Source organism: Dendrobates tinctorius, unplaced genomic scaffold (assembly GCF_039654945.1).
Source record: "Dendrobates tinctorius isolate UK_male_01 unplaced genomic scaffold, ASM3965494v1 ptg000028l, whole genome shotgun sequence".
In the NCBI taxonomy this organism is placed as follows: domain Eukaryota; kingdom Metazoa; phylum Chordata; class Amphibia; order Anura; family Dendrobatidae; genus Dendrobates; species Dendrobates tinctorius.
In genome coordinates, this window is record NW_027361696.1 from 35,741,670 (window position 1) to 35,763,848 (window position 22,179).

The following is a 22,179-nucleotide window of genomic DNA, read 5'->3' on the forward strand; positions in this document are numbered from 1 at the left end:
TGCTATGAAGGTGGCTTCTCCTAAGTTTAAGCCTAGATTTATTGGACCTTACAAGATTTTGGAGATTATTAATCCGGTCTCTTTTCGTTTGGCTCTTCCTGTCACATTTAAAATCCATAATGTGTTCCATAAGTCCTTGTTGAAGAGGTTTGTTGAACCAGTTGTTCCTGGGATGGCACCTCCAGACCCTGTATTGGTTGAAGGTAACATGGATATGAGGTAGAGAAAATACTGGATTCCCGTTTGGCTAGACGGAGACTCCAGTATTTGGTTAAGTGGAAGGGTTATGGTCAGGAGGATAATTCCTGGGTCTCTGCCTCTGATATTCATGCCAAAAGATTGGTGCGTGCCTTTCATCGGGCTCACCCGGATCGCCCTGGTGGCATGGATGAGGGTTCGGTGACCCCTCCTCAAGGGGGAGGTACTGTTGTGAGTTCATTTTCCCCTTCGTCACTGAGGTCTTGTGAACTCCCTATTCTGGTAAAGGAAGGTAATGAGCCTGATTATCAGGCACCTGAGTCTAATGAGGATGACTGGCTGAGTGGAGTCACGGACTGGATATAAGGCTGCCGACGCCCTTCTGCCCTGCGGGTGATTTCTCTGTGGACTTCTAGGACACCAGTCTGTTTCCTGCTCCCCTAAAGCTAAGTTTTTTGCTTTGCCTGTTGCATTTGTGTTTTGTTTTTGTTTTCCTTGCTTTTCTGGATTCTGCCATTCCCTGCTGGGGTGAGCTAAATCTCCTTTTGCCTGTTGCTCTGTCTTCAGAATATTCCTGAGTACTGACATAGCTTTTTGAAGCCTAGCGTCTTCAGGGCCTTTTTCACTGTCAGTCTGTTGGCTCTTATTTTCATAGGGTTTTTCACGGATTGCAGACAGCAGCCTTCCTGTCCTTTCCTATGTAGTTAGCTTGGGCCCCGTCTTTGCTCAGCCTATCTTTCTGTCTGTGTTAGTGTTTTCATCTTGCTTCACCGTCATTATATGTTGGGGGCTGCCTATTGCTTTGGGGTCTGCTCTGGGGCAGTTTAGATTTCCCCTTTCTTTCTTTAGGCCTATTTAATTCTCCGGCTGTGATCGAGGGGTCTAGGGCATCGTAGGAACCCCCCACGGCTACTGCTAGTTGTGTTGATAAGTTTAGGGGTCTGCAATCCGATAGCTGCCAACTTCTCTGGTTTTCTGGACTTAGCTAGCATTTCTGTTTTTGCCTCCTACGGTGACTCAATCATAACACCTCTCATTACACCCCTCTCATTATACCCTCTCATCATACCCTCTCATTGTACCCCTCTCATTATATCCCTCTCATTATACCCCCTCATTATACCCCTCTCATTACACCCTCTAGTTATAACCCCTCATTATACCCCTTTCATTACACCCCCTCATTATAACCCTCTCATTATACCCTCTCATTTTACCACTCTCATTATACCCCTCTCATTACACCCTCTCACAGCCGACTGGAAAGACGGTGATTTGCGGCCCCCATCTCCAGCACAGGCCACAAGCTGCGGTCTTTCCTGTGTGCTGTTACTGCACAGAGGTGGGTGGGCAGGCATCGGCGGGATCTGGCACGTGTAGTCAGGCGGGTCCTAGCGGGGGTCTGGCAGCGGGTCCTGGCGGCAGGTCCGGCAGCGGGTCCTGGTGACGGGTCCAGCGTGGGTGTAACGGCGGTGTCCAGCTGGTGGTACTGCGCAAGGGCAAGGTACCAGCAGCTGGTGCCATATTCGAATACCCATTACTTGGGTATTCCAATATGGCGGTCGGCGTACTTCCGGTGCACCGCGGTGGATTGTGGGATTCGAGGACATCCAGACGGAAGTGGATGATGGACAATTTTAGGTAAGTATATGAATTTATATACAACCTCAGGATATAATGCAATATTTATACGTTTGTACAAGCCAGAGCTGGTATGTCAATCTCCACAAGGAGAAACCTTACCCCTTAGACCTCAGTCCAGAGCCTCTCACCTAGCTAAATCAGTTCTCTTACTTTGCACCAGCGAGGGCCAATAGCCCAAAACACCGTGTCTGCAAAATGAGATTCCGATTTGGCTTTTATCGCAAGTAGGATCGCTACTACCAACAGGTGGCGCTATAGAGTTCAAGTACTCTTTCTCTCTGAAGAGGCAATTTGCATATTAATTTCCCAGAGGAGCATTGCACGCCGAATAAGCCTCCTTACCTTGACAAGCTCTCCACAAGGAGAAACCTTACCTCTTAGGCCTGTTTCACACTTCAGTTTTTGACGTCAGTCAAAATCCGCTGTTTTGCAAAAAAAACGGATCCACCATTTTTTTTTTTGCGGATCCGCCTTTTTTCCCATAGACTTGCATTAGTGGCGGATTTTGACAGATGGTCATCAGTTGCATCCATTTTTTGACGGATCCGTCATAATTTTGGAATCAGCTGTCTGGAGTGGACGGACAATTAAATGTTTTTTGTCAGCGTTAAAACAGCGGATTGCAACAGATCCGTCGCTATCCGCTATGCGTTATAATGGTCACCTATGGGCGCAGGATCCGTTGCCAACCATTAATTGACGGAATCCGACCAACGGATCCGCATTTTTATACTCCGCATGCCCGGAAGAATTTCCTTTCATTGAATTTAACCCCGAAAACCGTTCTGGCAGCAAATCTCTCTCTCTCTCTCTCTCTCTCTCTCTCTCTCATATTTGCACATTACTTGGTTTGCACAGCTATTGCTTCATAGTGTTGCAGGAAGGAAAAGATTACCTTGTATATGAAAAGAAATAAATTCAGTCTCTATGTTATTTTATTGTATATCTTTTTCATGTTGCTGTAGCTGTTTTCCTTGTTTAGATGGTAGTTGGTTTGGGGCAACCCTTTTTATATGTTGTGTTTGTCAAATTTTATATTTTGTTGAAATAAATTATGTTTTGATTTTATTCAAGTATGAGTAACACTCTTGATTTGTATGTCACTTAATTGTGATTTTGATCAATATGACCAACTAGTATCCTGAGTGTTGCCCGCTCTTTGTTCAAGAAAAATGGGCTTGGGTATTGTGCTTACATAATGGTTTTCATGTATATACTTATGAAGAATTTTTGACCTCCTTCCAAAAGCTGTTGTCCTTTTACTTTATCTAGATATATCCTTTCTTGTCTTAGTTCTCAAATTCAACATGTATGGCACAAGATTACTAGCGCTAAAAAAAGGCTTGATTTTGTGATACTATGCCATGAGATGTCTATGCTATCTGTGTCTATGTGCGGCCACTCAATGGACGTGATGTGGATTGCAGCATGTCAAGAGTTTTGCTAATATGTTGCAATATTACATTGATTTTTTTTTGTTTGTTTTTTTAAAGAAATGGAATCCTTAACCTAACTGAAGAAAAGGTAAGAGAGAAGACATGTGTGTGAACATTACACGTCGGGTCTACTCAATGAATATCGAGCTTCCATGATACTTACAGACTGGACAGATGTCATACAAAAAGGAACAGCATCCAATCCAGGTGAAAAAAGTAGAAAAATCTTTATTCCGCCATGATACGACGTTTCGACCTACATGGTCTTTATCGATAAAGATCATATAGGTCGAAACGTCATATCATGACGGAAAAAAGATTTTTCTACTTTTTTCGCTTGGATTGGATGCTGTTCCTTTTTGTTTGGAACACTTTGTCAAAATGGGTCTATGGATTTGGAGCATGCATCCTGATGTATGTATAGAATGCTGTCGGCTGTCTCTGATATTTTGGTCATATGTCATAGAGACATCTACTCATTACAACAGAGAGATGCCTTGGTATTACCTATTCATACCCTATCAGAGAACATAAAATTGTGTTGTCCAAGGTAAAATCTCATTTGTATCCAAACTTTATTGAGATCAATATTATTATGGGGAAATGATTAACTTTTTGGGGGCAGTCTGAATCAAGTATTGTGCGTGTGCATGTGCACCTTCCCTTTATCTTCTCTTATCCCTTGGTTGAACATGATGGACATTTGCCTATTTTTCAACCGTATTAATTATGTAACTATTTTTTGGCTTCTAGTCATTCTTCTTTCTCTATTGGGTCTTCTAGCCAATGCCAGCACCAACCAAGCCCCACATTGATGTGCATCGCACTCCATTTGACTTGTATTGCTTAGTCGGTGGTTTTGCCTGTCAGAAGACCCAGAGGTAAAGGAAGAAGAAGAAGAGCTGTTTGGAGATCTTGGCAGGAAACAGCAGTAGTGGGACAGGTGTGGCCCAAGAAGAGACAGATTCTATTTGGACCATATGTATTCAATGCAAATCGAATCTACTCTCTGAATTTTACAAATCTGCCCAAATTGAAATTTGAGAGAGTCACTCAACTCTACTTTTTTTGATTATTATTGTTATTGTTATTATTATTATACATTTATATAGCGCCATTTATTCCATGACGCTTTACATGTGAAAAGGGGAAATATAGACAAGTATAATAAACATGTGTAAGACAAGGGACACACAAGTACATAAGGAGAGGGGAGCCTGCCCGCGAGGGCTCACAGTCTACAGGGATGGGTGAGGATACAGTAGGAGAGGGTAGAGCTGGTCATGCGGTGGTTCAGTAATTGCAAAAAATAAAAATATTGCAAAAAATAAAAAGTAATTAAAAATGTTCTCTTTCTCTACTATAAATACAGTACATTTCTGGATAAATGATGATCAATCTCAATGATCTAGTACATACAACTTATCAAGTGATATAGTACGTATTACTTTCAACTATTAAGGCTTGCATCAGTTTCAAAAGCTCTGACGAGACAATGTCAGTGGAAAGATGGGTAGAATGCTCATACCCTCTAAATACGCCATAAATGTATGAGATAGGAATACTGCATTAAAGGGATATTACCATAAAATCAAGTTACCTTTTATTCATAGGATAACTTTCTAGTCATTGGAGATCCAACCATTGGGATCTCTACCAATCCTGAGATTGGTACTGCATGCTGTCAGGATTCTCCAGGTTCCTTGTTAACTGACCTCAATTATGCGATTTGCATACTTCCAGCCACATTACAAGACTTGACTGATCTTGCTCTGTGCAAGAAAGTGTATTGTACGAGGTCACTCATGTCTAGCTGATACATGATCGGATATATGCAAATCACAAACTTGTGATCATTTGACCGTGCAGTGCATGACTTGGCATTCGATCCACTGATCCTGTGCTCTGCTGTCGGCATCTCTGTCCACAGAGCCACAGCAGGTTGTGTTGCTGAAAACCTTTTGCCTTTGTCCTTTCCTTTTGGACAGCAGATGTTTTTCATTTGTTATCTAGACTGTCCTATCTCATTACAGGTGCTACTATTTCAATCTTCCCCTTGCTGGTCTTCTCTGCTGATGATAGTTTTTAGTGGAGTATTAGAGTCAGTGGATGATTTCCTTTTGCAAATTAAAGGTTCAAATAGAAAAAATCAGAAATTGATGACTTACATTCTGGAATTTTAGGAGTACAGTCATCAGTGCTGCAACATGACATGGCCATCCTTATTTGTAGTTCTGAAGTGCTTATGGTGCCCGTAGTGTTACATTGAGATGACGGTAAGCATGATCTGATTATGGTTTCAGCCTTGTTTCCACCTAGAGGAAAACATAACAAAGATTATTGTTTTTTAAAAATAAATATATACCTTAACCCTTTCGCGCCTGAGCCTGTTTTTGCCTTCGTGACCAGGCCAATTTTTTCAATTCTGACCAGTGTCACTTTATGAGGCCATAACTCTAGAACGCTTCAACGGATCCTGCTGATTCTGACATTGTTTTCTCATGACATATTGTACTTCAGGATAGTGGTAAAATTTCTTAGATATGAACTGCGCTTATATGTTAAAAAAATCGAAATTTGGCAAAAATTTTGAAAATTTTGCAATTTTCAAACTTTTAATTTTTATGCCCTTAAATTAGAGAGTGATATTGCACAAAATAGTTAATAAATAACATTTCCCACATGTCTAGTTTACATCTGCACAATTTTGGAAGCATAATTTTTTTTTTTAGGAAGTTATAAGGGTTAAAAGTTGACCAGCGATTTCTCATTTTTACAACAAAATTTACAACACCATTTTTTTTAGGGACCACCTCACATTTGAAGTGAGTTTGGGGGGTCAATATGACAGAAAATACCCAAAAGTGACACCATTCTAAAAACTGCACCTCTCAATGTACTCAAAACCACATTCAAGAAGTTTATTAACCCTTCAGGTGTTTCACATGAATGAATGGAATGTGGAAGGAAAAAATAAACATTTAACTTTTTTTCACAAACATTTTACTTCAGAACCATTTTTTTTATTTTCACAAGTGTAAAAACAGAAAATGAACCACAAAATTTTTTGTGCAATTTCTCCCAAATACGCCAATACTCCGTATGTGGGGCTAAACCACTGTTTGAGCACACGGCAGAGCTCAGAAAGGAAGGAGTGCCGTTTGACTTTTTCAATGCAGAATTGGCTGGAATTGAGATAGGACGCCATGTCGCATTTGGAGAGCCCCTAATGTGCCTAAACAGTGGAAACCCCCACAAGTGACCCCATTTTGGAAACCAGACCCCTTAAAGAACTTATCTAGATGTGTCGTGAGCACTTTGAACCCCCAAGTGCTTCACAGAAGTTTATAACGTAGAGCCATGAAAATAAAAAATCCTTTTTGTTCCACAAACATGATCTTTTAGCCCCCAATTTTTTATTTTCACAAGGGTAACAGGAGAAATTGGACCCCAAAAGTTGTTGTCCAATTTGTCCTGAGTACACTGGTACCCCATATGTGGAAGAAAACTACTGTTTGGGCACACGGTGGGGATCGGAAGGGAAGTAGTGACGTTTTGGAATGCAGACTTTGATGGAATGGTCTGCGGGTGTCATGTCGCGTTTGCAGAGCCCCTGATGTGCCTAAACAGTGGAAATCCTCCACAAGTGACCCCTTTTTGGAAACTAGACCCCCCCAAGGAACTTATCTAGATGTGTGGTGAGCACTTTGAACCCCCAAGTGTTTCACTAAAGTTTATAATGTAGAGCCGTGAAAATAAAAAAATCATTTTTTTTCCACAAAAATGATCTATTAGCTCCCAATTTTTATTTTCACAAGGGTAACAGGAGAAATTGGACCCTAAGAGTTGTTGTCCAATTTGTCCTGAGTACGCTGGTACCCGACATGTGGGGGGGACCACTGTTTGGCCACACGGTGGGGCTCGGAAGGGAAGTAGTGATGTTCTGGAATGCAGACTTTGATGGAATGGTCTGCGGGTGTCATATTGCATTTACAGAGCCCCTGATGTACCTAAACAGTGGAAACCCCCAATTCGAATTCCAACCCTAACCCCAACACACCCCTAACTCTAGCCCTAACCCTAGCCCTAACCCTAGCCCTAACCCTAGCCCTAGCCTTAACCCTAGCCCTAACCCTAGCCCTAACCCTAGCTCTAACCCTAGCCCTAACCCTAACCCTAACCCTAGCCCTAACCCTAACCCTAACCCTAGACCTAGCCCCTAGCCTGCCTACCTGCTTTTTTTTTCTTTACTTTTTTTTTTATTTTTGTGTTTTTTATTTTTTGTATTTTTGACTCATAGTAACGCCACTAGAGTTGAGCGATACCGTCCGATACTTCAAAGTATCGGATCGGAATGGATCGGCCGATCTTTAAAAAAAGTATCGGTATCGCCGATTCCGATACCGGAAGTCCCATTCAAGTCTATGGGACTTCCGGTATCGGAATAAGAAAAACCCTGTTTTTGCCTTGTACAGCCTCTCTGGGGTCTGTACGGGCCTTTCAGGGGGCTGTGCCGGCCTGCCAGGGGGTCTGTGCAGGCTCCGGTGGTCTGTGCCGGCCTGCCGGGGGGCTGAGCTGGCCTGCCGGTGGTCTGTGCAGGCTCCGGGGGGCTGTGCCGGCCTGCCGGGGGGCTGTGCAGGCTCCGGGGGGCTGTGCCGGCGTGCCGGGGGGCTGTGCCGGCCTGCCGGTGGTCTGTGCAGGCTTCGGGGGTCTGTGCAGGCATCGTCCGATGGGACTACAAGTCCCATCGGGCGATGCCTGCTACCATGACAGTGATTGACACATTAGCCAATGATGGGACAGTAGTAGTCCCATCATCCGGCTAATGTGTTGAATGTAAAAAAAAAAAAAAAAAAAAAATTACATGCTACATACATGCTACATACATACAACATGCATACTACATACATGCTACATTCATACTACATACTACATGCATGCTACATTCATACTACATAAATACTACATGCAACATACATACTACATATATACTACATACATACTACATATATACTACATGCATGCTACATACATACTGCATGCTACATACATACTGCATGCTACATACATACTACATGCTACATACATACCACATATATACTACATACATACTACATGCATGCTACATACATACTACATACATACTACATACATACTACATGCATGCTACATGCATGCTACATGCTACATACATAACACATATATACTACATGCATGCTACATACATACTACATGCTACATACATACCACATACATACTACATGCATGCTACATACATACTACATGCATGCTACATACATACTACATATATACTACATGCATGCTACATACATACTACATGCTACATACATACTACATATATACTACATGCATGCTACATACTACATGCTACATACATACTACATATATACTACATGCATGCTACATACATACTACATACATACTACATGCATGCTACATACATACTACATGCTACATACATACCACATACATACCACATATATACTACATGCATGCTACATACATACTACATGCTACATACATACTACATATATACTACATGCATGCTACATACATACTGCATGCTACATGCATGCTACATACATACTACATACATACTACATACATACTACATGCTACATACATACCACATATATACTACATACATACAATACATTCATACAATACAGACATAGACATACAGTACATATAACATAGAGTAACATACTTACCAATACTTGTCACATTGTTCCCCGAAGCCATTGTCTTTTCCGGAATAAATATTAACATAACAAACCACAAAAATACTCACCCACGATCCGAAGCAGTCCACGAGTGTGTCCCACGACGATCTTGGGTAGAGAACTGCAGCATCAGCTGTTGCTGCCGTTCTCTACGGGCTGCAGGAATCCAATGACGGAAGGTAGGTATCCTTCCGCACTGTATTCCTCCGCCACTTAAAAAAAAAAAGTCCCTAGTCTCACTTTATGCCATTGCTGTGTGGGAATTTCCCACGCAGCAATGGCATAAAGTGAGACTAGGGACTTTTTTTTTTTTAAGTGGCGGAGGAATACAGTGCGGAAGGATACCTACCTTCCGTCATTGGATTCCTGCAGCCCGTAGAGAACGGCAGCATCATCTGATGCTGCCGTTCTCTACCCAAGATCGTCGTGGGACACACTCGTGGACTGCTTCGGATCGTGGGTGAGTATTTTTGTGGTTTGTTATGTTAATATTTATTCCGGAAAAGACAATGGCTTCGGGGAACAATGTGACAAGTATTGGTAAGTATGTTACTCTATGTTATATGTACTGTATGTCTATGTATGTATTGTATGAATGTATTGTATGTATGTAGTATATATGTGGTATGTATGTAGCATGTAGTATGTATGTAGTATGTATGTAGCATGCATGTAGCATGCAGTATGTATGTAGCATGCATGTAGTATATATGTAGTATGTATGTAGCATGTAGCATGTATGTAGTATGTATGTGGTATGTATGTAGCATGTAGTATGTATGTAGCATGCATGTAGTATGTATGTAGTATGTATGTAGTATGTATGTAGTATGTATGTGGTATGTATGTAGCATGTAGTATGTATGTAGCATGCATGTAGTATGTATGTAGCATGTAGTATGTATGTAGTATGTATGTGGTATGTATGTGGTATGTATGTAGCATGCATGTAGCATGCATGTAGTATGTATGTAGCATGCATGTAGTATGTATGTAGTATGTATGTAGTATGTATGTAGCATGCATGTAGTATGTATGTAGTATGTATGTAGTATATATGTAGTATGTATGTAGCATGTAGCATGCATGTAGTATGTATGTGGTATGTATGTAGCATGTAGCATGCATGTAGTATATATGTAGTATGTATGTAGCATGTAGTATGTATGTGGTATGTATGTAGCATGTAGTATGTATGTGGTATGTATGTAGCATGTAGTATGTATGTAGCATGCATGTAGTATGCATGTAGTATGTATGTAGTATGTATGTAGTATGTATGTAGCATGCATGTAGTATGTATGTAGTATGTATGTAGCATGCATGTAGTATGTATGTAGTATGTATGTAGTATGTATGTAGTATGTATGTAGCATGCAGTATGTATGTAGCATGTATGTAGCATGTATGTAGTATGTATGTAGTATATATGTAGTATGTATGTAGCATGTAGTATGTATGTAGCATGTAGTATGTATGTAGCATGCAGTATGTATGTAGCATGCATGTAGTATATATGTAGTATGTATGTAGCATGTAGTATGTATGTAGCATGCATGTAGTATATATGTAGTATGTATGTAGCATGTAGTATGTATGTAGCATGCATGTAGCATGCATGTAGTATGTATGTAGTATTTTTTTTTTTTATTTTTTTTTTTTAACATTTAACACATTAGCCGGATGATGGGACTACTACTGTCCCTTCATTGGCTAATGTGTCAATCACTGTCATGGTAGCAGGCATCGCCGGATGGGACTTGTTGTCCCATCGGACGATGCTTGCACAGACCCCCGGACATCAGCACAGCCCCCCGGCAGGCCGGCACAGCCCCCCGGCAGGCCGGTACAGACCCCCACAGGGTGCACAGACCACCGGCAGGCCGGCACAGCCCCCCGGCAGGCCGGTACAGACCCCCACAGGGTGCACAGACCACCGGCAGGCCGGCACAGCCCCCCGGCAGGCCGGTACAGACCCCGGGCAGTCCACACAGCCCCCCGGCAGGCCTGCAGAGACCCCCGGAAGGCCCAAAATGACGGCGCATCATGATGCGCACACACCGCGCATCATGATGACGTCAGGCTGTCAATCATTTTGAACTTCCGATTCCGATGCCGAATTCCGATATTGAAAAAATATCGGAAGTCGGTATCGGAATTCCGATACAGCAAGTATCGGCCGATACCCGATACTTGCGGTATCGGAATGCTCAACACTAAACGCCACTTCTCCTCTGATCTCACACTGGCAGATGATCAGAGGAGAAGCAGCGTTACTATTTGACAAGATCGCTGCCCGGCACATAGTAACGCCACTTCTCCTCTGATCTCACACTGACAGATGAGCAGAGGTGAAGCAGTGTTACTGTGTGACAAGATCGCTGCCTGACACAGCTGTGCCAGGCAGCGATCAGCTGTGCCAGGCAGCGATCTAGTCACACGGTAATGCTGCTTCACCTCTGCTCATCTGTCAGCATGAGCTCAGAGGAGAAGTCGCGTTATAATGAGGGAGATTGCCGGGAAACAAGCAGCTTTCCCAGCGAGCTCTCTCATTGGCTGCTGTGACGCGACGTCATCAGGACCTGAACCAATCAGGTCTCGATGACGTCGGGGGTCCCAGCATGCATTGTGCACCGGGATCCCCGCGTTATAAGGTATGAGGGGGTCCCGGGGAGCACAAAACCGCCGACAGTAGATAAACGTCGGCGCTGCACAAAGCCCAGCAAGCGCAAACGTTTATCTACTGTGGGCGGTCGCGAAGAGGTTAAAGGTGATTGGATCTATTGTTTAGAAGGGTTTCTTTGAAGAGTAATTATAAATTTTTAGAATAAGCTGTCCTGTACATGTAAATACAATTTTCATCCATTATAGGACTTGTTTCAGATGTTTTCACCGGTTTCCACATCCATGCTAAATCTATTAATTTGCAATTGTCTCTGAGATTGGATACTATGGTGTCTCCCATATACAGCACAGTGGTACACAGTACACAAACCTGCTCTTCATTATATAGTTAGTACACAGGCAGAAGCATCAGCATGGATGACTTTATTCAGCAGTAATGAGCAGTGTAGCTGTGCATTCAGCTCTAAAGTGAATTAAAAGACTTATTAGAAAGCTCAGAACAATCTTTCTGCTACTCCTTCTCACCACCATAGAGTATAGTACACAGAGGTGTACAAAGAAATGATAAAGACCCATTGCAGAAGCATCAGCATGGATGACTTTATTCAGCAGTAATGAGCAGTGTAGCTGTGCATTCAGCTCTAAAGTGAATTAAAAGACTTATTAGAAAGCTCAGAACAATCTTTCTGCTACTCCTTCTCACTACCATAGAGTATAGTACACAGAGGTGTACACAGAAATGCAGAAGTGTAGCTGTGCATTCAGCTCTAAAGTGAATTAAAAGACTTATTAGAAAGCTCAGAACAATCTTTCTGCTACTCCTTCTCACCACCATAGAGTATAGTACACAGAGGTGTACACAGAAATGATAAAGACCAATTGCAAAAGTTCTAACTTACCTCTCCCCCACCTGCATTCCCACCCCCAGGAAAAACAAACAAGCAAAAAAATTGTGGAATAAGAGGGGTTACTGCACATAGGTGTAGTGACAGAAAGCTAAATGTCAGGAACACCGCACTGCACTTGCTCACTGAGCCAGTGCAAGTATCCTGAGTAAGACAAACTGTGCCCTAAGATACCTGTGGAGCAGGGCAGCAGCAGTGAAGATGCATGCTAGACCAACAGGACCTGAAGCATGTGACTGCTGTGAGCGTGGCCTAAACTCCAGAGAGCCAGGAGCTGCAGGAAAACTCCTAGAAGGGTAACCACGGGACAAAGTTACCAAGGGCCATAGACAGAGACGCAAACAAATCAGGCCGGGGGTCAAAGCACGAGATAGCATGACAGTACCAAAGGATTAGACAGAACGGATAGTCAGGACGTAGCAGCAGTCAAAAACCAAAGAAGCAGATACACAGTACAGATTCAAAAGACAAACAATGGGGGACAGAACCAGGTCAGAACCATAGAAACAAGCTAGAAGACAAGCACAAGGCACAGGCACACTGAGGTCACCACACTCGGTCAAAGGCAAAAGTATAACTGACGGAGATTGGAGCTTCCCAGGGCTATAAGCAGCTCTCCCCGAACCTAAGAAAGGCCAAAATAATTAACGCCAGGCGTGCAGGTCAAAGCCTGCACTGGGCTCAAGACATTAACCCCTGACGTGCAGGTCAAAACCACAGTTTTTTTCCAATAGTATCCTCTAACTTCACAGTGACCCCACCAACACAATAGTATACCCCAGTAGTCACAATCCCACACAGTATGGTGTCCCAAATCACCCCCACAATCTTCCCCACAACATGTAGCTACCACAGATCCCTCACACTGTAAAATATTCCCATAGCATGATGCCCCCACACAATATCATCCCACAACAGTATAACACCCAATATCACACAGAGAATGATCCCACTACAGCTTCCCCAACAATACAATGCCCCCACACAATATTATGCGCACACATTCCCCTACACACAGTATGATGCCCCAACAGCTCCCTCACAGTGTTATGCTCCCACATTCCCCCCCAAAATATGACGCTTTTCACACGTGCCTTTCCAGGTCAGTTCGAAAATACAAATTCCAAACTGATATGCTTTTATTATTAATTTGGCTGCTTAAAATAGATTGCAACTTCGATTTTTTAACATAAGAGGAGCAAAGCAGAGGTGACAGTGCTGTGAGAGGTGAGCAGTGAGAGGAGAGCAGCAAGAGGTCGTTGTAATGGCACATGCTTTGCTCTGCTTTTCTTCACAGTACTCACTGGCAGTTAAATCTCTTTGACCTGGTTAGACATGAGTCTTACCATATCACACAGGGAAAGTTACATTTGACCATTAGGAGTGTTTACTTTTTTCCCTGCGTGACACTTCCTGCAGGGGTACTGAAAAAAGGTCCAGGTTCCAGATCCAATTAGAGATAAAATTGTGAATTCAATGTTAATCCATTAAAAAGATATACACATTTATAAAATAAAAAATTAAGATGGAAACCTTCGTGAAACCTACGCTTCTCAAACGCCAAATATTCCTAATCCTGGTATGTTCATATGACATTACATTTTGTGAATGAGTTGTGCTTACCAAAATAGCAATTATGTTGTTTGGAAAAAAAAATTTTACGGTGTTGACTATATGATTTAAATAATTTTTCCATTTTGATCGTTTGGAATTTTAGGCTAAGTTCACACTGGGCGTTTTTGCTGCGTGTTTTCCATCTTTATTTTTTTTTCTTGCCTTTTTCTAAGGCATGTTTTGCTGCGGTTTTGGAATGCTAGATTTGTCTCTTGTGCATGTTGATAAGTTTATTATTGAAAAAAAAGTCCTATTCCAAAGAAAGAGGTTTTGGCACAAAAAAGCTGCACTACTCATTCATTTCAATGAATTAAAATGCCGAAAAAGCACTAAAAGAAATGACATGCTCTATTGTTCCAAAAAAACATGCAACACACAAAATCCCGATGACAAAAAAACAATATGTGTATATGTGTGCATGAGATTTCTGAGATCTCATAGGCTTTGCTGGTATTGTAAAACACAGCGGTAAATTATCATAAAAAATGCAGCAAAACCACCCAGTGTGAACTTAGCCTTACTTTTACACAGCTTATTTGAATGCTTATTCTTCATTCTTTTTAACCCCTTCACACCCGAGCCCGTTTTTGCCTTCGTGACCTGGCCAATTTTTTCAATTCTGACCAGTGTCACTTTATGAGGTCATGACTAGAGTTGAGCGACTTTGGTCGGATCGGGTTTCTTGAAACCCGAATGAAACAAAATAAGTTTCAGATGAAACTCGTCCGACTAGAGCAAAACAAAGTCAGAGTTTCGTCCGAAACCCGACCCCAATGCAAGTCAATGAGAAATAAAAGTCGGACGAAACTCCGACTTTTTTTGCTCTAGTCGGACGAGTTTCATCTGAAACTTATTTTGTTTCATTCGGGTTTCACGAAACCCTGATCCGACCAAAGTCGCTCAACTCTAGTCATGACTCTAGAAAGCTTCAACGGATCCTGCTGATTCTGACATTGTTTTCTTGTGCCATATTGTACTTCATGATGGTGGTAAAATTTCTTAGATATGAACTGCGCTTATTTGTTAAAAAAATCGAAATTTGGCAAAAATTTAGAAAATTTTGCAATTTTCAAACTTTTAATTTTTATGCCCTTAAATCAGAGAGTGATATCACACAAAATAGTTAATAAATAACATTTCCCACATGTCTAGTTTACATCTGCACAATTTTGGAAGCATAATTTTTTTTTTTAGGAAGTTATAAGGGTTAAAAGTTGACCAGCGGATTTCTCATTTTTACAACAAAATTTACAACACCATTTTTTTGGGGACCACCTCACATTTGAAGTGAGTTTGGGGGGTCAATATGACAGAAAATACCCAAAAGTGACACCATTCTAAAAACTTCACCTCTCAATGTACTCAAAACCACATTCAAGAAGTTTATTAACCCTTCAGGTGCTTCACATGAATGAATGGAATGTGGAAGGAAAAAATAAACATTTAACTTTTTTTCACAAACATTTTACTTCAGAACCATTTTTTTTTATTTTCACAAGTGTAAAAAGAGAAAATGAACCACAACATTTTTTGTGCAATTTCACCCGAATACGCCGATACCCCGTATGTGGGGCTAAACCACTGTTTGAGCACACGGCAGAGCTCAGAACGGAAGGAGCGCCGTTTGACTTTTTCAATGCAGAATTGGCAGGAATTGAGATCGGATGCCATGTCGCATTTGGAGAGCCCCTGATGTACCTAAACAGTGGAAACCCCCTACAAGTGACCCCATTTTGAAAACTAGACCCCTTAAAGAACTTATCTAGATGTGTTGTGAACACTTTGAACCCCCAAGTGCTTCACAGAAGTTTATAACGTAGAGCCATGAAAATAAAAAATCATTTTTTTTTCCACAAAATGACCTTTTAGCCCCCAATTTTTATTTTCACAAGGGTAACAGGAGAAATTGGACCCCAAAAGTTGTTGTCCAATTTGTCCTGAGTACGCTGATACCCCATATGTGGAAGAAAACTACTGTTTGGGCACATGGTGGGGCTCGGAAGGGAAGTAGTGACGTTCTGGAATGCAGACTTTGATGGAATTGTCCTCGGGTGTCATGTCGCGTTTTCAGAGCCCCTGATGTACCTAAACAGTGGAAACCCCCCACAAATGACCCCATTTTGGAAACTAGACCCACCAAGGAAGTTATCTAGATGTGTGGTGAGTAGAGTTGAGCGACTTTGGTCGGATCGGGTTTCGTGAAACCCGAATGAAACAAAATAAGTTTCAGATGAAACTCGTCCGACTAGAGCAAAAAAAAGTCGGAGTTTCGTCCGACTTTTATTTCCCATTGACTTGCATTGGGGTCGGGTTTCGGACGAAACTCCGACTTTGTTTTGCTCTAGTCGGACGAGTTTCATCTGAAACTTATTTTGTTTCATTCGGGTTTCACGAAACCCGATCCGACCAAAGTCGCTCAACTCTAGTGGTGAGCACTTTGAACTCCAAGTGTTTCACTAAAGTTTATAATGTAGAGCCGTGAAAATAAAAAAAATCATTTTTTTTCTACAAAAATGATCTTTTAGCCCCCAATTTTTATTTTCACAAGGGTAACAGGAGAAATTGGACCCTAAGAGTTGTTGTCCAATTTGTCCTGAGTACGCTGGCACCCCATATGTGGGAGAAAACTACTGTTTGGGCACACGTCAGGGCTCGGAAGGGAAATAGTGACGTCCTGAAATGCAGACTTTGATGGAATGGTCTGCGGGCGTCATGTTGTGTTTACAGAGCCCCTGATGTACCTAAACAGTGGAAACCCCCAATTCTAATTCCAACCCTAACCCCAACACACCCCTAACCCTAATCCCAACCCTAACCATAACCCTAACCACAAACCTAACACCAACACACCCATAACCCTAATCCCAGCCTAAGCCCTAGCCCTAACCCTAGCCCTAGACCTAACCCTAGCCCTAACCCTAACCCTAACCCTAACCCTAGCCCTAACCTGCGTGCCTGCTTTTTTTCTTCTTTACTTTTTTTTTCTTTTTGTGACAAGATCGCTGCCCTGCGATCTGACTCATAGTAACGCCACTTCTCCTCTGATCTCACACTGACAGATGATCAGAGGAGAAGCAGCGTTACTATGTGACAAGATCGCTGCCTGGCACATAGTAACGCGACTTCTCCTCTGATCTCACACTGACAGATGATCAGAGGAGAAGCAGCGTTACTGTGCCAGGCAGCAATCAGCTGTGTCAGGCAGCGATCTAGTCACACAGTAACGCTGCTTCACCTCTGATCATCTGTCAGTGTGAGATCAGAGGAGAAGTCGCATTACAATGAGTGAGATCGCCGGGAAACAAGCTGCTTTCCCAGCGAGCGCTCTCATTGGCTGCTGTGACGCTGACGTCATCAGGACCTGAACCAATCAGGTCTCGATGACGTCAAGGGTCCCAGCATGCATTGTGCACGGGGATCCCCGTGTTATAAGGTATGTTGGGGTCCCGGGGGGTACAAAACCGCCGACAGTAGATAAACGTCGGTGCTGCACAAAGCCCAGCAAGCGCCAACGTTTATCTACTGTGGGCGGTCGGGAAGCGGTTAAACTTTTTTTTTAGCTTTATTCTTCATATTCCAATCCCCTTAGATAATAAAGATGGCTCTGACCTCTTCTGTTAGAGGCGCATGTATAACTCAGCACAGTTTTGACGCTCAAATCATGGTGGAGAAATTATGGGTTTTTTTGCTCCCTTAATTTATTTTTTTTAAGTTAAGAAAAGGGTTAAGAAACAAACGGATGACAAAGAAACCATTGCATTCTTGTTGCCTTTATAGTTTTGCACCTAAATGAAAATAAGCAAATATTTTTCAAAATATAGGGGTTGATAGGGGTCTATTCTGATTTGTGGCATGCTTGCCAATACAGTGTGCATTAACCGCTTCTTATCTTTGCACTGCCCGTTCACGTCTTTATAGCTGTTCGACCAGAGATGTTGATCCGCAGGTAAAACCTGTTTAGCAACATCCCTGCTAAAAGAACTGTAGCATAGGGAATTGAGTGTTTGCAAAGCTTATTTAACTCTTAACTTGCCATGAAAAAAGTGATCACAGCAAGTATAGAGTTAGACAGAAGGAGATATTTCCCTCTTAGGCTGGGTTCACATTGCGTTAGGGAGCAAAGCGCTGCCGAATCTGTTACATAGCGGCACTAACGCTATGTAACGGATCCATGAACGCCACCATTGCCCGCAATGAAACTAACACATCCTAACGCATGCCAAAATTGGCATGCGTTAGCAAGTATGCGTTAATTCATGACGCACCCTCGAACGCTGCTTGCAGCGTTTTTGGGTGCGTTGGCAGTAAAGACCCGTTCGCTGTGCATAGAACTGTATGGGCTAACGCTAGATAGTGCATGGTACCTGAGCGCTACCTAGCCTTAACGCATACCGTTAGTGCTAGGTGACTAAAGATGTCAAAAATGACATTAGCGTTAGCGCATGCGATTAAACGGATGCCCTAACGCAATGTGAACCTAGCCTTAGAACACCATCAGCTCCCCACAGGGATCCGATGATAGCTAGAGCTACTGGGCTAAGGGTCCCGTTTCACTTAGTGACGCACCAGCAATCCCGACAATGATACAACCTGGTAAGGATCACTGGTGCGTCGCTAAATGGTCGCTAGTAAGCTGCTAAACAGGCAGATCTCTTCAGCAACGCAGCAATGATCCGGTGATCCGTATAACGACCTCGGCGGTTGTTGGTACCTTGTCACACAGCAGCTTTTCTGACGATTCCCGCCTGCGTCCCTGATTTCTGCGTCGCCACGAGGTCGTGTCTAACACAGCGATGCGCACTGGCCAGCGGGACACCGACGATGAAAAAATGGCCCAGGACATTTGAGCACAATCAGTGATATGCAGTGGGGGGGCGGTCGCCGCTGCGTGTCACATGTAGCGCGATTGCTGGCGAGGTCACTGTTGTGTCACAAAATTGGTGACGATTCAGCGATCTCACTAGCGATCTCGCTATGTGAGACGGGGGCTTAAGAGTGACCTCCGAATCTGCCAAAGCTCAAAGCCGAACGGACCTTTCCTGGCACATGACCGTATGTTTTCCATCTGAGAAAATTGGTCCGTTTGTGCTAATCACACTCTGATCAGAATTTGATCAGAGTGTGATCTGATTTTCTTTGATGTGGAGAATTAAAAAATAAAAAATTACCCCACTTTTTCATTCAGTGTGTCAGTGAAAATCAAACGGCACTTGGATGTTAGCTGACTACAGATCGATTTTTTTCCCACGGACCCATAGATATGAATGGGTGAGCGCCATCCAATTATTGGAGGCAATTCGTGCATGGCACAATTTTTTTCATCGGATTGACTCGGTTCAAAGAAAAAGAATCTGACGTGTGCACTGCCTCATAGAATAATATGAGTGCAATCCATCAAAACGATGGATAGCACGCATCCAATTTTCATGGTTGTGTGCACCAGCCCTTATGCTGATAGGTAGGGAAATGCTCTATATTGCATATTTAGTACAGAATATTAAAGAGGACGAACAGGTATCCAGCTCAGCGAACTGTGAGCAATCTTTATTAACAATGCATTTCCAGCGACCGCGCACCTTTCATCATGATTATGGATGTGAGGTCACTTGAAACGCGTTGATGCCGCCTGTCATGTGAAGAAGCCTTGCTTTGTCCACCAATTGGTATCCATGTGAATAAAGATTGCTCACAGTTTGTTGAGTTGGATCCCTGTTCTTTCTCTTTGATTGCTTCCACGCCTTGACACAGCATTCCCCAGCCTCTGAACAAGAGGGTTATGTTATATGGTGAGCTGGATTGATTTTATTTAGGACAGAATATTACCAAAGCAACCAATGCAATTAGGAGATCTTGCGTTCAAGTCCCCACGTAGGACACTTCTAAGTGTTAAAAAGAGTTAAAAATAATTGAAAAACAAAATTTTCCAGAATAAGAAGTTATTTATTTTAATTAAAAACACCTAAAAAATATAAATCTTGTATCACTGTATCAGTAACGGTCAGTACAATAAAAAAAAATCTGATTTTACCTTGCATAGAGAAAATCATAAAAAAATGAAAAATTTAAGCAATTTCAATTTTTGTGCATTTCGCCCCACTGAAAATGAAATAAAAAATTATTGTAAAGACGTATGAACCACAAAATTGTACAAATAATAACTACAGGTTTTTACACACAAAAAAAAACTAATGAGCTCTGCTTTTGGAAAAATGAAAAAAAAATATGGCTGCCCTTTATGCATAATGTTGCAAGAAATGCTAATAAATGGAGTTAATCCTATCACTCACCAGCAAAGCCTACACCATATCGAGAACCACATTCATAGCCTGATGGACAAGTCTCGCTACTGCCCGAGCATGTGGAGGATTCGGACATGCACCGTGTACAGGAGAGCGCGTCACCTATAGAGAACAGCACATCAGTCAGTGGATTAATCATTCATTACATTCTATTCGGCTGCAGCGTCACTGTGATCAGGGGCATTCAAGAAAAATCTTCAATCGCGTACTCAATAAATAATAAAGAATAAAGATATGTTCTTAAAGTTAAAATGTTTCAGAAAACTTACTTGTTGCTGTGAGGGTCAAGAATAAGCTGAGGATTCCAATCAGGGAGCTCATCGTTCTGTTCTTGAAGACCGGTGCTATCATGAAATGAGGATCCTTTATCAAGCAAATAAATTTATTAATGTTTTATTGGGCGGGGGAAGAGGAGGATCATATTAAACCAAAAGAAACGGAAAACACCCTTCGTTGTACTCTGCGGTCTTTTTTCAACTGTATGAACTATGTAATCCTCATCTCTGTCTTTAACCCTTTGTGATAAAGCAAACGTGTCTTCAAAATAAAAGCTTATATAAACCCCTTACCGAAATAAATTTGAAATACTTTGGGCCCACCAGAGACAATCATTCTTGGAGCCCAACATGCTGCTATGTCCGCCATATATAGATAAGACAAGACCACCAATTGTATGGTTAAACGTGCTGATATTTTTCCTTTATGTAAAACACAATGGGCACCATCCATCAAGAAGGCATTGTTCAGATATTCCTGATAATGAAGAGGTACATGACTGTACATGAAATCTGCAGCATCTCACGAGTGCCACAGTTAGGCAGCGGAGGACAGGTGGTCAATCTGCAGGACGTCAACAAAGATGCTTTGCCAACAGGGCAGTGAGGAAGAGAAGGAGCTGCTCTGTCAATGTGATGTTACAGAAATCAGAAGAAATGTCAAAAAGACACATATACTGCACAAAACAGAAGAGCTGACAGATACTCTGTATACAGATTATTGGATCGGACTCGCCAATGCAAGTCTATGGGGCCGAGAAAAAATCGGATTAGAAACGGACTGCAAGTCTGACTTGCGAGAAAATTGCACCCGGTGTCCTTTAACAAAAGCCGGCAATTCATTTTGCTATACAGTAAAATCACACTGACAGGTTTGATAAAGAAACTAAAGTATAGATATAGACACATAGAATACATGCATATATATATATATATATACATGTCATTGAGATACTATGACCTGGGCATAGTAACCAACTGTGGTTAGTTATAACAAATTATAACGATTATATTGCACATAAAAACATTTCAAATCATATATTCAACACTACAGATTTGCAACACAAATTAACTAAGCGATTACCCAAGTATTTATAGTATTTTATTTTCAACTCATTCAAGATTTTTGGTTTTTCCTTTCCGTGCAAAGATAAACAGATTTTGGCAGTTCCAACTCTTGAACAGACCACGTAAAGTTGACCATGAGAAAAGCATGGAGATTGCAAATCGATCCCTACTACTTTCAAGGACTGTCCCTGAGCATTGTTAATGGACATTGCAAATAGCAGTTGAACTGGAAACTGGAGGCATTTAAAATAAAAAAAACAAATCAGATGGAATGAGTGGAATTCTTGGAATTTAAATGTCCTCTCCTTTGGCACATCCTGTTTCTGAGCTGTGTGATATCCTATCCTGTGTGATAATGTCTGCCGAGCTGT

At 42.0% G+C, this 22,179-nt stretch overlaps 1 protein-coding gene across 1 annotated transcript in view; it reads right to left on the reverse strand.

The window, feature by feature from the left end:
* LOC141085287 (phospholipase A2 inhibitor and Ly6/PLAUR domain-containing protein-like) overlaps positions 1–20,854 on the reverse strand; it is a 32,853-nt gene extending 11,999 nt beyond the window's left edge. Inside the window, exons 1-3 of the mRNA XM_073570565.1 lie at positions 20,735–20,854; positions 20,454–20,567; positions 5,447–5,593 (exon numbers count right to left, since the gene is read on the reverse strand). Coding sequence (XP_073426666.1) covers positions 5,447–5,593; positions 20,454–20,567; positions 20,735–20,816 — 343 coding nt within the window. The 5' untranslated portion in view covers positions 20,817–20,854. The remainder of the gene's footprint in view (positions 1–5,446; positions 5,594–20,453; positions 20,568–20,734) is intronic.
* Between the last annotated feature and the right edge of the window lie 1,325 nt (positions 20,855–22,179).